The 15,890-nt window shown below is 52.9% G+C and overlaps 1 protein-coding gene across 13 annotated transcripts in view; it reads left to right on the forward strand.

Annotated features, from left to right (window-relative positions):
- Window positions 1–15,890, forward strand: part of CTIF (cap binding complex dependent translation initiation factor) — a 321,818-nt gene that overhangs the window by 219,855 nt on the left and 86,073 nt on the right. For 7 of the 13 annotated variants that reach the window (XM_013992847.2, XM_021092862.1, XM_013992849.2 and 4 more), the window contains 2 exons: window positions 1,100–1,592; window positions 4,814–5,113. In XM_013992847.2, the coding sequence (XP_013848301.1) occupies window positions 1,100–1,592; window positions 4,814–5,113 (793 nt within the window). The remainder of the gene's footprint in view (window positions 1–1,099; window positions 1,593–4,813; window positions 5,114–15,890) is intronic. The other 6 variants (XM_013992850.2, XM_013992848.2, XM_021092869.1 and 3 more) reach the window with 1 other exon arrangement.

The raw sequence follows: 15,890 nt of genomic DNA on the forward strand, positions 1-15,890 counted from the left end.
GTGCCAATTTCTGCCATATAGCAAAGCATTGCTATTTTTAGAGCATATTTTGTTAGTGGGTTTGGGGGTGAAAATGTCAATACACACCCCAAAAGTTGTTTAACAAATGGTATAACTTCTCAGGAGCCACTATGGGAAAAAGTCATTAATAGGACAGTTGTTATCGGATGCAGGTCTATGTATATATCTTTGCTGGAACATGCACAGAATATGTTCACAAAATGAAGATGGTTGCTTGGAGTTCCCATTGTGGCTCAGCAGAAATGCACCTGACCAGTATCCATGAAGATTCAGGTTTCATTCCTGGCCCCACTCAGTGGGTTAAGGATCCAGTGTTGCCATGAACTGTGGTGTAGTTCTCAGACATGGCTCAAATCTGGCATTGCCATGGCTGTAGTATAGGCTGGCAGCTGTAGCTCCAATTCGACTCCTGGCCTGGGAACTTCCATATGCCGCACCTACAGCCCTAAAAAGAAAAAAAAAAAAAATGAAGACAGTTGCTTCAAGAAAACAACAGTCAGGGGACAGTCAGGAGGGTTTGCTGTATATTTCATTGTCTTTTAATTTTGTTCCCCACACATGTATTAATGCATATGCTTTCTTTCTTTCTTTTTTGTCTTTTTAGGGCTGCACCCACAGCATATGGAGGTTCCCAGGCTAGGGATCCAATTGGAGCTGTAGCCACTGGCCTACACCACAGCCACAGCAATGCCATTTCTGAGCTGCATCTGCAACCTACACCACAGCTCACAGATCCTTAACCCACTGAGCGAAGCCAGGGATTGAACCTTGTCCTCTCGGATACTAGTTGGGTTCGTTAACCACTGAGCCACGATGGGAACTCCTCTTAAAGCATGCTCTAATAAGGGAATAAAATACTTAAGTCACAATCGACTTAAATCCGCTATAATCACAGGGACCTCTCTGTTGTACTCTCTGCCGGTAACCCCAGGCCCTATCATAAGAGTCTGGCACATAGGAGGCCTTCAGCAGGGGTATTGAAAGAAAGAATAAATAAATTCCTCTTGTCGTGTTTGGACATAGGTCCCCTGGCCAGCAGCCTCAGTGATCATCTGCATCTTTCCCCTTTGGTTTGCAGGCGGCAGCAGAGACCCCCAGGAGGGAACAAGCCCCAACAGCACGGTGACCATCAGCCAGGCAGTGCCAAACACAACAGGGACCACCAGAAATCCTACCAGGGGGGCTCGATGCCCCACCCCTCAGGGAGGTCCACTCATCACGGCTACAGCCAGAACCGGCGCTGGCACCACGGCAACATGAAGCATCCACCAGGCGACAAGGGGGAGGCAGGCGCCCACCGCAATGCCAAAGAGACCATGACCATGGAGAGCCCCAAACTCGAGGACACCCTGGGGGACGCTGGGCACAGCAGCCTTGAGCCCCCCCGCAGCCCTGATGCCCTGGCCCCGGCAGTTTCCGAGAGGCTGCCCCTGCTGCAGCCAGGGGGTCCAGAGGTCGAGACAAAGCGTAAAGACAGTATTATTCCTGAGCGCGGCGGGGAGCGACCCAAAATTACCCTGCTCCAGTCTTCCAAAGACAGGCTGCGGCGAAGGCTGAAAGAAAAGGTACCGGTAATTGAATTTTCCTTGTTCTCTTGCACCAGGGAGGACAGCACGAGGTAGGCACTTTGGTAGGTGGGCTCGGGTTGGCGGGCCTGGGGAGTCACGGGGAAGGAAACACAGAGAGACCCAGAACACCTGGTCATCACTGCCTTAGGGGCCCCTGGCCACCAGAGGGCAGGCCCGCCCATCCAGCTCTGCATGTGAACCCCTTCAGCACATCCCACCCCCCAAGAGGCACAGGTGGACACTAGGTACCAGCCCCCAGCCTGAGGGGGATGGGAGGAGAGGCATGGGTCCAGAGGTGTCAGGAGGGGTGCAGGGAAGGCCTGGTTCTTCCCTCCAGCATTGCCTGAGGGTAGATACCGCCCTGTTAGTGCTCAAGGGCATCAGGGGAAAACCCAGAGCTCGTAAGATGAGAAGGCTTTTCCCCAAGGGGAGTACCAGACCGCTGGCCTCAGCCTTGCCACTTCCCTCCTTCATCAGCCAGCAAAGGTTGGGGGGGGAGGTCTCAGGGACAAAATTTAAGGAGGCACCTCCTCTCAGCATCATGCAGGTGCCCATGCTGCAGTCACATGGCCCCAAGAATGAGGGTTTCCTTAAATTTGCCCAGGAGCCTCACCCTACCCCTGGCCCTGGTCCCTAGACCCTGGTTCTCAAATCAGGAAGAGATGCCACAAGTCTCCAGAGAAGGGCTGAGGCTCAGGCTCTGTCCCTGGAAGCTTTCAGTCCACTCATTTTTTTTTTTTTTTTTTTTTTTTTTGTCTTTGTATGGTCACACCCATGGCATGTGGAGGTTCCCAGGCTAGGGGTCGAATCAAAGCTAAGCTGCCGGCCTACACCACAGCCGCAGCAACGCCAGATCCAAGCCATGTCTTCAGCCTACGCCGCAGCTCAAGGTAATGCCAGATCCTGTTATAACCAACTGAGCGAGGCCTGGGATGGAACCCGCATTCCTCATGGATATGAGTTGGTTTCTTAACTTGCTGAGCCACCGCGGGAACTCCAGCTTTTAGTTCATTCTGCTCACCTTAGTTCCCCATCCCCAGCCAAGTGTGCAGGTAAAGGTCACCTTGGAAAGGAACTGTTCCCAAGAAAGGCCACCCTGCCCTCAGCCTTTCTCCATGGAGTCCTCCTTCTGGGACTTCTGTGGAACTTGAACTTCCAGGCTTCTTCTCAGCATCTTTCTGGTGCCTTCTCTCCTCCACCTTAAATCCCTGAGGCCAGATCCGCACTCAGGCAGGACAAGGCAGGTCAGATTTCTTCCCTGGTACATCCTTGAAGCAGACATGCTGCTCCTGGTGTCCCTTGCAGCCCCGAGTGCCCACCCCCCACTCCCTGTGGGGCAAAGTCCTGGAGCAAAGCCTCATTGACTCCCTCCCGGCCCAAAGCAAGAGCCTGGGAGAGATTCCCCAGCGATGACCAGGGTGTGGCCTTTGCTGGAAGCGTTTCCAGGACAAATTGCTGCAGCTCAGCCCCAGGAAGGATCATCACTGAAGTTCTTTCAAGTTTTACTAAGTGTAACCACAATGTCACAGATGGGAAACCGGTTGAGACCTCACTCTGCCTTTGCCTGGCTAGGTGGCCTTGGGCGAGTCACCTACCTCTCTGAGCCCCAGTTTACCCATCTGTAGAATGAGGGTGATGCCACCCACCTTGCAGACAGACTGCAGATCCAAGGCTGTAACCTTTGTGAAGACCCTCATGAGTGGTGATTCCGCCCCCACCCCACCCCCACCCCCGGGCCCTCGTGGTTGGAGCCATTATGCTTGGCCTGGAGCAGGAAGGGGGAGACAGAACAGATAAGGTCAATCCGTAGCACCTGTATTTCAGCTTCAAGGACTCCGCTCATGTGCGGACTCCTGGACCAGAGGCAGTGGGCTTAGGCAGTGGCGGGGCGCAAGGAAAGCAGTGGACCATCTTAATCTAACCTCTTTCTGTTACCAGGGAGGAAACTGAGGCCCAGAGCGTGAAACCCAAAGCCATCCAGTCAGAGACAGAGAGCAGGTTCTGTAAAGCCAGTCTGAGCCTTCCAGCCCAGGACCCTTCCATTGAGGACAGAAGGGCAGGCACGGGCCTTCCTTTGATGTCCCTAACCCTGCCCTCCAGTCCTGATCTCACATCCCATTAGTCATAGGTCGGTCACACCCTTGGCCACCAATCTATCGTGTTTGAGTAAATACTATTGAGACCTCACATGCCATTTTCTTCCTCTTCCAGCCCAGGTCTGGTCCTCATTGTAGTGAAACCTCCTAAGGGCATAGGGCTTTTAATCTGAAATTTCCCTCCCAGAAGTGCCTGTAGTTTTTGTGGCCCTTTGGAGGATTCCTTTGTGTGTAGCCCTTGTAAAAAGCCAGCTCAGGAAGTTCCCTTGTGGTGCAGCAGGTTAAATATCTAGCATTGGAGTTCCTGTGTGTCTCAACAGGTTAAGAACCCGACTAGTATCCCCGAGGATGCAGGTTTGATCCCTGGCCTAGGGATCTGGCATTGCGTATGTCACAGATGTGGCTCAGATCTGGCATAGCTGTGGCTGTGGTGCTCCGATTCAACCCCTAGCCTGGGAACTTCCATATGCTGCGGGTGCAGTTCTTTAAAAAAAAAAAAGAAGGATTTGGTATTGTCACTGCAGCAGCTTGGGTCAGTGCTCCGTGGCAGGTTCAATTCCTGGCCCAGGAACTTCCATGTGCCACAGACACAGCCAGAACATACATACATGTATACGTAAGCCAGCACAGTCTCCATGAGACACAGTGCCAAGGCTGTTTCCATGGGCATCCCTGTACCCAGAGGGCATGACTGTCCTTGGTCTGGAGGACAAGGTAGCCACTTCAGGGTTACCTTTAACCAATGTAGTAGACTTTTTGGATGCCACCTCCTTTCTGACCTAGTCTTCCTACCCTTGTTTTCTCTTTGGCCCTTAGTTGTCATTTTATTTCGTCTTCTATAAGCCCCATCAAATCATCTCCAGACTGAGACATTTGATGGGCAAATAGACAAACAAACCAAAGGTGTATGAGAATCCTGGGTAAAACCTGAGGTGCACAAGAAGCCACCCAGGATGTCACAGGGGCCATGAGAAAGGTCAGCAGAGAGCCTGGGTCTGAGGGTCCTTGGTGGAGGGATCAGACCTCAGGTTCTAAAAGATAGGGCAGGTCCTTTCTGGGGTTGGCCACCCCTCCACAGGAACCTGGGCTCCACTCAGGTGAGACTCTGTTTGTCGCCTGCACGCCCAGGATGAAGTGACGGTGGAGACCACCAACCCTCAGCAGAACAAGATGGACAAGTTGATCGAGATCCTGAACAGCATGCGGAACAACAGCAGCGATGTGGACGCCAAGCTGACCACCTTCATGGAGGAGGCACAGAACTCGACCAACTCGGAGGAGATGCTGGGGGAGATCGTCCGTACCATCTACCAGAAGGCCGTGTCCGACCGCAGCTTCGCCTTCACCGCCGCCAAGCTCTGCGACAAGATGGCCCTCTTCATGGTGGAAGGGACAAAGTTCCGGAGCCTGCTCCTCAACATGCTCCAGGTAACGTGGCCGACAGCTGCGCCTCCATCCCCGCCCCACCCCGCCCGTCCGCCCGTGGGTTATTACGAGAGAGAAGGCTGCGGATTCTGACCACAGCTGAACTTTTCCCAAGTTCCACCCTTGCCCGATTAATTATAGAAAGTAAAAAAGCACTTGAGGGGCGAGGGACGAGCGGCCGGATTTGCGTGTTTGTGTGAGTGCTCCATGGTTACGATGGACCAATATAATTTTATAGGTGCTTCATGTTTACCCAGCCTTTCCCTCTTTCTATTTCCATGATAAGAGCGCTGGCTCTTGTCGTAACCAGGCTCTGTGCTTTGACCTCTCGGCATCCCAGCAGACACACTCTTGCCGTCGAGTCCATTCTTCCTCTCTGTGGGACCACCTCCAGACCCTGCAGGTGGTGCATTGGTTGTAGGTTGTAGTTGGTGCTGAGATGAGTCTGAGCAAGAGGCGTACAGGCTTTGAGGACGGATGTGCTGGGCTTTCTGAAACCACTCTTAAGGCAGAGGGAAAGCGTGGAGATCAAACAGCATTGTGTTCCTTGGTGCCTTCCCACTCAAAATCCCTCCACCGCCAGAGAGCTCAGTCTGGCCCCTCCTCATTCCTTTCTGCGTGGGTGCTGCTGTCCAGCTGTGGTTTTACTGGGGTGTGTAATGGGCGTAGGTGCAGGGCGCTCAGGCTGAGCTCAGCACTGTTTGATCTCACAGGTGGGGAGCAGGGAGCCAATACCTGCGCTTGGCTCTTGGGTGGTAGCCTGTGAACTGGTGGTCCCAGAACTGGTGGCATCAGGGAGAGGTAGCATGGTGGCCATGCCAGGCCTGGGACTGTCCTCGGGGACTCTTGGCTAGGGAACAGTCATGTCTCTGTACCTTAGACTAGTTGAGATAGGAATTGATTCCAGTCCAGGTGAAGTAAAACAATAGCTTGAAAGTTCTGGAAGTAGAATTATGGAGCTGGAAGACACCACCCTCTTAATGAAGGCCACCATAGAACAGGTCATCCAACCCAGACACTTTTTTTTTTTTTTAAGGGCCACACCAGTGGCATATGGAAGTTCCTAGGCTAGGAGTCAGATCGAAGCTGCACCTGCTGACTACACCACAGCCGCAGCAATGCCATATCTGAGCCATGTCTGCGACCTGCACTGCAGCTCGCGACAATGCAGGATCCTTAACCCACTGAGTGGGGTCAGGGATTGAACCCCCGTCCTCATGGATACTAGTTGAGTTTGTTTCTGCTGAGCCACAATGGGAACTCCCAAATCAGACACTTCTGAGAGTCTATTCATAAGCAGGCCTGTACCCTCAGCTGTAAGCCAGGATATATGGTCTTGCTGGTCTTGGCCACCTGGTTCTCAGTCTGCCGTCTCTTCCCAAAGAACAGGGAGGAAGGAGCCCCCTCCAAAGGCTGGCCACAGGCTCCCTCCCCACCATCCTCGCCTCTTCCCTGAGAGACTGCTCACTGCAACCTGAGCCTCACTGGCCAGCCGGGGCAGCTTCTGTCCAGCTCCAGGCCTGATCAGGTTTCCATCCCTGGATCGCCCATGCTCCCCGGTGACGAATTCCCGCATTACCTGGGGGATTTGCACATCGGGGCATGTTCCTCGCAGGCCGGAATGTCCTGGGAGAGTGTGGAGGGTGACGGCAGGGAGCAGCCTGTCTGCCACGTACCGCCAAGCATGGGGGGAGCTGGGGACGCATCAGCCTTTGGCCCTTGGCTTCTGTCAAGAGGATAGGACAAGACTTCTAGACAATGGTTGCCAGCTCCAAGCAGCCTGGCCAGAGCCAGGGGCAGACAGACTCACATGAAGTATGTGGGGCAAGATGCACCCAGCCGGGAAAGGCAGCTGGCCACAGGGGCTGCCTAAGATCCTGCCCAGCTCAGGCCTCTCTTCCAGTGACCTGCGGTTAGAGCAGCCACAGTGTCCGGGAGAGCATCAATCCTGGGAAATGCCCAGCCACAAACAGAGCTCCATGGCCCTCACACCCACCTCTCCACCAGCCACAGAGTGGACTGGCTTAAGCCAGCAGGAAGGGAACCTGCTTGGCTGCATCAAACTCAATGAAGTCCCCTTGGCATTCCCCAGCTAATGACTTCTTGTGGAATTCATGTGCTCAGAGCCAGAGTCTGGCCAACACCAGTGAGGGGAAAGAGCACTAAATTGAGTCAGGAACCAGGGCTTCTCGGCCTGATTCAGCCATTGTTGACTGGAGCTTGGCCTCTGCAGTTCCCACTGGGAAAGCTCTTGGATTCCCTGCACTCATCTGCAGGCCTAATGATTTTGTGCTGCTGGAGATGAGTTGGGGACCCCCAGGAGGGCAGGAGCGGCCCTACATGAGCTTCCTTTCTCAATTTTTCCTGGTTCTGCTACTGGCATGACACAGTCCTGGGTCTCCCTGATCCTCAGAAACCTGCTTATCCCATATCGGGGCTCATGGAAGGTTTGTTGTGTGTGACAGGCTTTTAGGACCAGCCCCAAAAGACCCAGCATTACTAGCATCGTGGTGTCACAGAGAACTGTCCCTTTTAATCTGCTTTTTGCCTGGGTGGAGCGTTTGAGGGTCAGATATTTAGAAACTGAAATGTCCCCTAGACCCCCACATGCTTCCTGTTCATTCCCTGAAGCCCCCACTTGAGTATAGGAGGGAGCTGCATGAAGGGGTGTAAGGCTGGAACTGGAAGCACAAGCCTCCTGGGTCGCTGTTTAGGGCCTTTGGGCTCCCATGGAAGACGGGCTCGATGTGCTGGTGCGAGGCTGCCCCCAAGCCCCTTGCAGACCCCTGGTTACGAGACCCAGAGGAACCCACATGTCTGCCGGAGCCTCCCCAGGCCCTGTTCCTCTGCAGCTGAGGAGGGCCGGGTTGGAGTAGGCTTTCCAGACAGCATAATTCGTGGCTACCCACCACCCCAGGCCCAAAAGTCTCAAGGAAAGAGAGCAGTGGGCAAAGCCCATCAAACCCCACTTGCCTCTGACCCACGGGGGTGACTTTTCACCTACTTTCATTTTCTGGCAAACCTAATTTGCATCCTTATCCTGCCAGATAGTCCTGGATCCAACCCCCAGGGTGCTTCGCCCACTTTCTCCCTCCGAGGTTCACACTCATCTGTGTTCTCTCAAGGCCCCCTGCCTCTGGATCCCCAGCTGGCCCTGGATTCAGTGTGGCAGCCTCTGAGATGCCGCTCACGTGGCCAGGTTTCACTGCTTGCCTCCATGTACAAGTTCGGAGACCTGGCTTAGTGATGCTGGCTGTAAAGAGGACAGGGTGTGACATGCTCTCTGAACACAGCTCCCGGCAGCTGTCTTTGGATGCTGCTCTCCTTGGCCGACTGTGTTCACTGCCTAGGCTTGGCAGCTGGCAGCATAGGAGAAGGGCAGGCTCTGATGTAGTAGATGCTCTGTGGCACAGTGCGAGGGCACTGCCAAGTGGGGATGCAGCCCCCATGGAGAGAGAAGTGGGCTCAGGGGGAGGTCAAAGGACCTTTAACCCTTCCCAGCCAGACTCAGCGTTGTCATCTCAAGAAACCCAAAAGCACTGTCCTCGTGAGTCCTGACAATGCCAGGGTCAGTCTTGGGGTCCCAGTGGACCCCTGTCACCAATCCCACAGCTCAAAAATCCTCTTCAGTTTTTATGTCTCGACTGAGTCTTTGCTTTAGGTGCGGCCCTTTTCATTAGTGGTGTTCTTATAAATAAAATTCTACTTATTACACAGACATTTCTTGAATGTCTGTCATGTGCAGTCTTCACTAGATAAGTGCTTCCCAAACCTGAATCTGTGTTTGAATCCCATGGGATTTTATTTTGGTAGAGGTTCTGATTCAGGAGGTCTGAGTGGAACCAGAGATGCTGCATTTGTAACAAGCTCCCAGGTGATGCCAGTGCTGGTGGTCCAGGGACCACACTTTGAATCATAAGACATTAGATGGATGATGGTTTGTAGGTGATGGGTCAAGTTCATAACAGGCATAGTCTTTTATTGATCTGATGTCAGAAGTGGGGATCAAGCCTGGGAATATTGAGTTCCAGCCACCAAGTTTTCTTTAGGGCTGTGGTCCTCCGCCTAGCTGTTCCCGTGTTAGAATCACATGGGGAAACACTTTACATACAGGTGCCAGGGGCTCTCCTCCAGCCCAATTGATTTCAAAACTCCAGGGATGGACCTGGATGTTCTTTATTGAAGAACTTTCCAGGAGTTCCTGTTGTGGCTCATCGGGTTAAGAACCCGACCAGCATCCATGAGGATGCATGTTCGATCCTTAGCCTCACTCAGTGGGTTAAGGATCCAACATTGCCGTGAGCTGTGGTATAGGTTGAAGACATGGCTTGGATCCCATGTTGCTGTGGCTGTGGTATAGACTAGCAGCTGCAGCTCCAATTCGACCCCTAGCCTGGGAACTTCCATATGCCGCAGGTGTGGCCCTAAAAAGACAAAAAAAAAAAGGACTTTCCAGCTGATTCTGCAATGCAGTAGGCTGAGCATCATTGTTAGGAAGATCCTCCAGAGATACCCCAACTGTGCCGCCATTGTCACATACCAACCCACTAGCCCCGCCCTTGTGAACCAGGCAGGAAACTCGGACCAGGGATTGGACTCTGCTGAGCAATGCAGAGGATTCAGAGCCCAAGCTGGGAGAACATCAAAGCAGAAGATGAGGGCAGCCCAGCCTCAGTTTCCCCTCTGTGCAGGGAGGGAGCTGGGCTGGACCATCTCAGGGGGCCTTTCTTAGGCACCTTACTGTTCTGAGATCCCTCCTGGAAACCCTCTGCGTTCACCACACTCACCAGGGGGCCAGAGCTGCGTCTCCTCCCCTGCTAGCTCCATTTCTGCTCTCAGCAACTGCCCCCTGACCCTGGGTTCGCTTTCCTTTTTCTTGGCCTCAGACATTTGTTGGATCACCTATCACGTGTTGTAGGAAAAGGGCCGCGCTCACAACTCAGGTCGAAAGGTGGGGGCCCCCATAAAGCTGAGGATGTGATCCGTTTCCCTGACTAGCCTGCCGCATGCCTCCCGACTGCCAGCCGCATGTTTGCAGGATCCCACATTGATGGATTCTGACTTCCAGGAGATCGTGGGCTGCCCACAGCCCCCAGGTTACAGAAGTCACCAAAACACTGCCTTGATCTTCACCAGGGAATTGTGGCATGATGAGGGGGAGGGGGCTCTGGTTTCACAGCGAGGTGAAGAATGAGTGTGCCTCTTTTTATGGGACCTTTGGAATGATAAGAATTGGAGGCCTGCGCCCCCTCCACCCAGCTCTGCCCCGTCACCACCCTGGGCCCTCCGCTCTGGGCTCAGGGAGTGCTCCTTTGCCGAGATATGCTTGGGTAGTGTAAGTTCAAGCCCTCCTCTGTTGAAATGTGTGTGCCCTGTTTAGCCAAGAGGTGTCTGCATCTGAGCTATGCAGAGCAAAGTATTATTAGAGCAGGCATCAGTGTGTCTGTAACTGAACCCAACTCTCCCTAGCAACCGTTGTCAACAACACATCTAACAGAAGGAGGCAATACCTTTTTTTGAAAGAAAAAAAAAAAAAAGAACCCCTCATCTCACCAAGTTGTAAACACAGCAGGGCTGTTGTGAAAAGACAACGCAAAATCAGAACCTGGCATGTGACCAGATTTTAAAATAAATTGCTCTCTACCAGGACCTTCTAGAAGACTGCCTCTTACAAAGCTGACCTAGAGCTAGAAAATGGATTGACTCTTCAGAGTTTCAAGCTGGGTCACCACTAAGCATTATGTTTGGGGCTTTTGATACATCGAAACTCATTGAGTGGTGACAGGAGCTCCATGGTGCCAGGGGTCTCTGGGAGTGATTTTTTTTTTTTCTGCTTTTTAGGGCCATACCCATGGCACATGGAGGTTCCCAGGCTAGGGGTCCAATTGGAGCTACAGCTGCCGACCTGTGCAACATGGGATCCAAGCCTCGTCTGCAATCTACACCACAGCTCGTGGCAACACCAGATCCTTAACCTGAGCATGGCCAGGGATCGAACCCACAACCTCATGGTTCCTAGTGAGATTCGTTTCCACTGCACCACCATGGGAACTCCTCTGGGAGTGATTTTAACTGTAGGTTTCAGCCCTAGAAGGTGCATTCAAGACTTTCTGGTTTGGCTGCCCCCTCGATGAATCAAAATGCACCCTGGGAGTTCCTATTGTGGCTCAGTGGTTAGCAAACCCGACTAGCATCCGTGAGGACATGGGTTCGATCCCTGGCCTCGCTCAGTAGGTTAAGGATCTGGCATTGCTGTGAGCTGTGGTGTAGGCAAGCGGCTACAGCTCCGATTCAACCCCTAGCCTGGAAGCCTCCATATGCCTCAGGTGCGGCCCTAAAAAGACAAAAAAAAAAAAAAAAAAAATGCACTCTACGTCTTCAGGGCTTGTAGAACCCATCCACCCCTCTCCTATCCTTTTTCTCTCATCTCTGCCCCTGTCTTGGTCCCATATTCACTGGCTTGGGCAGACGGACCGAGCTATTCCTTGAACTCAATTCATAAAAGGGAAGCTCCTTATCTCCCAGGTGTCTCCAGGAGACAGGATTCAGGAAAATCAAAAGTTGTTCCTCTTTACCCCAAACTGGAGTTCCTAACCCCAGTCTTTTACAGAAGGAGAGAGGAGATGGACAAACATTGAGTCAGGGGATTCTAACCAGCTCTGAGTTGTAAGTTTCTTGAGGTCAGGAATCCTGGCTGTGTGGTCATTGGTCCCCTGCTGCTGGCATCATGGTATATCCTGGTATAGAGTGGGTGCTCAACCAGGGCCTGTAGGTGGCAGGGACACAGCCCTTAGCCTTAGGTACCATTGCTTCCCGGTGTGAGATGGGCATCTCCATTCTCCTGAGCACTTTCCAGCCAGGAATCATCCCCCACGTTTACAGATGAGACAGTGGCTCAGCAAGACTACAAGCCTTACCCAAAGTCATGGGGCCAAACTGGGTTCGGTCCAGCACCCCAAGTTCTTAGCTCCCATGCCACCCCCACTCCCAGATAGGGTGTAAGGGTCAGAAAGTTGGGGAAATCAGGAATCCATCTCATGAAGCTATCAGCGGGGATTTCAAAATCCGTCTTCCTAGAAGAATCCCACTGGGTTTCCAATTGTCTCTGGGTCTCTGGGCTTTCCAGGCCAAGGGAGGGCTGACGGTGTCTGAGGAAGCACCTCTCCATCTGCTATATGCAGATGAACCGCACATCTGTTCTTCCTGAGACTGGCTCTCCCCTCGCACCCTGTCCCTCAACCCTGAGCTCCGCCCTAACTCCTGCACGCCCACCGCTGAGCCGATGTGCACTCCAGGCATGTAAACTAATTTTACTGTTGGCCCAAGCCAGGCATACCCAGGGATAGAAGCACATTGTTCTGCGCATTCCAGAGCCTGAGCAAAGCCCTGGGCTGTACCCACCCCAAGCTCCTCTCCACTGGTTGCTAGAAATCAAGAGGGGAGGAAGCGAAGGGCTAGTGGGCAATGCAAGCAATGCTCCCCATGGGCAAGTTATGGAGGGTGGTTTTGGAGGTCCACCGAAGGTCTCTTTTTCTTAGAAAATGTTGCTCCGTGGGCACCCTGTGAGTCATTGGTGCACTTGCAGGCAAGGGCCAGGCAGAGCAGGCACACACATTCCCCGACGGTGGGCTCCAGCAGGCTTGCCTCACATGGCCTGTCACAGGAGCTTGGCCTGCATAGGAGTCCATGGCAGACACAGCTCCCCCACTGGGGACAGCGATGCCTGGCTGGTACCCAGGCTCTTAGCACCCCCCGACCAGAACCAGGGGGAGGCGGGGGGAGGGGATGGGGCTGTGCCACCTGCCCAACTTGTTGCCCCCCCTTGCTTTGGAATGAGTGAATTTTACCTTCTTCCTTCCAATCTTCATATCTTCCTCTCAACAAACACTCATCAAGGAGTTCCTGTTGTGGCTCAGCGGGAACGAACCCAGCTAGTATCCATGAGGATGCGGGTTCAATCCCTGGCCCCACTCAATGGGTTAAGGATCTGGCGTTGCCGTGAGCTGTGGTGTTAAGTCGCAGACACGGCTCAGATCTGGTGTTGCTGTGACTGTGGTGTAGGCTAGCCGCTGTAGCTCTGATTAGACCCCTAGCCTGGGAACTTCCATATGTTGCAGGTTCAGTCCTAAAAACAAACAAAAAACAACACTCGTTGAGCACCTGCTATGTACAGCGTGCCGTGCAGGAGCCATGTGTGTGCGTGTGTGTGCGCGTGCGTGTGTGTGTGTGTGTGTGTGTGTGTGTGTGTGTGTGTGTGTGTGTGTAAGAGAGACAGAGAGAGAGATCTGCCAATCCTCCCTCTCTTCTCGTCTTCCTTTACTTTGTGCTGATGGGGACACTGTCCCAAGTCTAAGGGGACCCAGCTGGAAGGGGATTCTTACTCAAGAACCCGGCTGGAAGGTTTCAAGTCAGGTTCTTCTGACTTGGTGGGGGCACAGTGGCTTCCAAAAATGGTCACTCTAAGGCCCCTTTGAGAACTTTGGAATGCCCCGTGGGACAGAAGCAGTCTGTGACTGGAACAGGAAAGAAAAAAGCATTTTGCTTTTTTTTAATCTGAAAATAAGCAGAGGAAAAACAAATATCAGTCCTGGAAGAAGCCCAGGATGGCAGGCTGCCAGGCAAGGTTTTCTCATGGGAGGCTCTGTCCCGAGGTGTCTTGGGGGCCAAGACTGTCTGAGTCATCTTCGTGTCCACCACCATGCCCGCACAGCAGGTATTCGGCAAGCATCAGATGCTGCTCCCTGGAGCTTCAGCCCATGGGGACCAAGATGTGGCGGTCAGGTGCCAGGGCAGCAGAAAGGATGCACAGTGTCCTTCTCCTCCCAGCTCTGGTGGGGAGCTTTACCCAGGGCAGGAATTGTTTCACCATCGCCCATGTTCCTTGCCAGGCACACCCTCACCCCCCACCCCGGCTTCATTTTCCCCCGTTAATTCCCCTGATAGAACTTGGCCGGGCACTCCCCTGTCTGAGGCTGCCACGTCGAGGCAGGCCCTGCAGATAAGTGGGTTATCGGAGAAGGCAGCTCGGGTGTCCCGGGCTCCAGAGGGTCACCCCTGGCTGGCTGGCAGCTCACCCCCAGCTCCTCCTCCCCCTGCCCCTCCTCAGAGCCAGGCCAGCAGGACACAGCAGTTCCTTTGCCGCAGCTCAGCAAGTGGCCAGCCCCCAGCCGCCGCCGGGAATCTGAGCTATGTTAAGCCACCCCAGATCGCTGCATCGCTGCCCTGCCCGGGCACGGCCGGCCCAGACAGGGCGCCTCTACCTGCCGCAGCCGCCGCTGGAAAGCTGGCACCGCCTGGGCTGATGAAAAAAAAATCTCCCTGCGGGTTATGTAACTGCTCACCGCCCTGTCCCTGACTCCCTAGGGAGGCCCCCAGCCACAGGGATAGCAGTGGCCCCTGGGCAGGGAGGGGACACAGAGGGTCATCCTTTCAAAGGGAAGCAAATAGTCTTGAGTGATTCCCCAAGGTCTTTCTCTGGACTCAGGGTCCTCAACGCCCCAAGGAGTCTGGCATTCCCTATAAAAGCTCGAAGAGCACGATGGCCTGACCAAAGCACTAACTAATCCAGCAGAGTGAGGAAGCCTTATCAGGAAAACTGGACTCCAAGGAGAGGTTAAAGAGAGAAGGTTTCATTGTTGGCTTGTTCGATTTGGTTTTTTTATTTTATTTTTAAATTTTTTGTATTTTTTGATTTTTAGGGCCACATGTATGGCTATGGAAGTTCCCAGACTAGGGGTCTAATCAGAGCTATAGCTGCCAGCCACAGCCACAGCCACAGCAACACAGGATCTGAGCTGTGTCTGCGACCTACACCCCAGCTCACGGCAATGCTGGATCCTTAACCCACTAAGCGAGGGATCGAACCCACATCCTCAGGAATACTAGTCAGGTACATTACCACTGTGCCACAATGGGAACTCCCAATTTAGTTTTTTTATTTGGCATTTTTTTTAACTGCAGCAAGATAGGTGCAACATGAAATTTACCGTCTTAACCATTTTGAAGGACATAAGCACAACCACAGCATTGCAGCACCACTACCACCATCCACCCCCAGAACCCTTTCATCATCCCAAACAAGCCCTTTAGCCACCAAACAATACCTCCTCAGCCTTCTGCATCTCCATGCTCCCTCTGTCTCCGTGAATTCTCACACTCTTTGCTCTGTGTGTACCGCATTTAAGTGGAATCATACAGTGTCTAGCTTCTTTCACTTGGCGTCATGGTTTTGAGGTTCATTCATGTGGTAGCACATGTCAGAATTTCCCTCCTTTTCATGGCTGGCTAATATTCCATAGTGAAGATAAACTACATTTTGTTTATCCATTTACCCATCACAGATGGACACTTGGCTTCTTTTACTCTTGAGCGATTTTGAGTGATGCTGCTATGAACGTGCCACATACACGTGTCTGTTGGAGCCCCTGCTTTTAGTTATTTTGGGTATCTACCTAGAAGTGGAATTGCTGGATTATATGAAAGCTCAACATATACCTTTTTTTAGGAACTGCCGAACTGTGTTCTGGAAGGTTGGTGTTCATGAGGGAAAGGAAGTGGACTAAGACCCAAGTGAGGGACAGTGAGGATCCTGCCTTACCTGGAACCCAAGGTGGAAATGAAGTCAGAGGAAGCCTGGAAGATAGAACGAAAGGGATTGGACTTTATGAAGTAGAACCAGGGAGTCACTGTTGGTTCTTGACTGTGGCATCCCAAAATTAATTAAAAATCATAGAACAGGAGTTCCCATTGTGGCTCAGCGGGTTAAGAACTCAACATAGTG

Source organism: Sus scrofa, chromosome 1 (genome assembly GCF_000003025.6).
Source record: "Sus scrofa isolate TJ Tabasco breed Duroc chromosome 1, Sscrofa11.1, whole genome shotgun sequence".
Classification (NCBI taxonomy): domain Eukaryota; kingdom Metazoa; phylum Chordata; class Mammalia; order Artiodactyla; family Suidae; genus Sus; species Sus scrofa.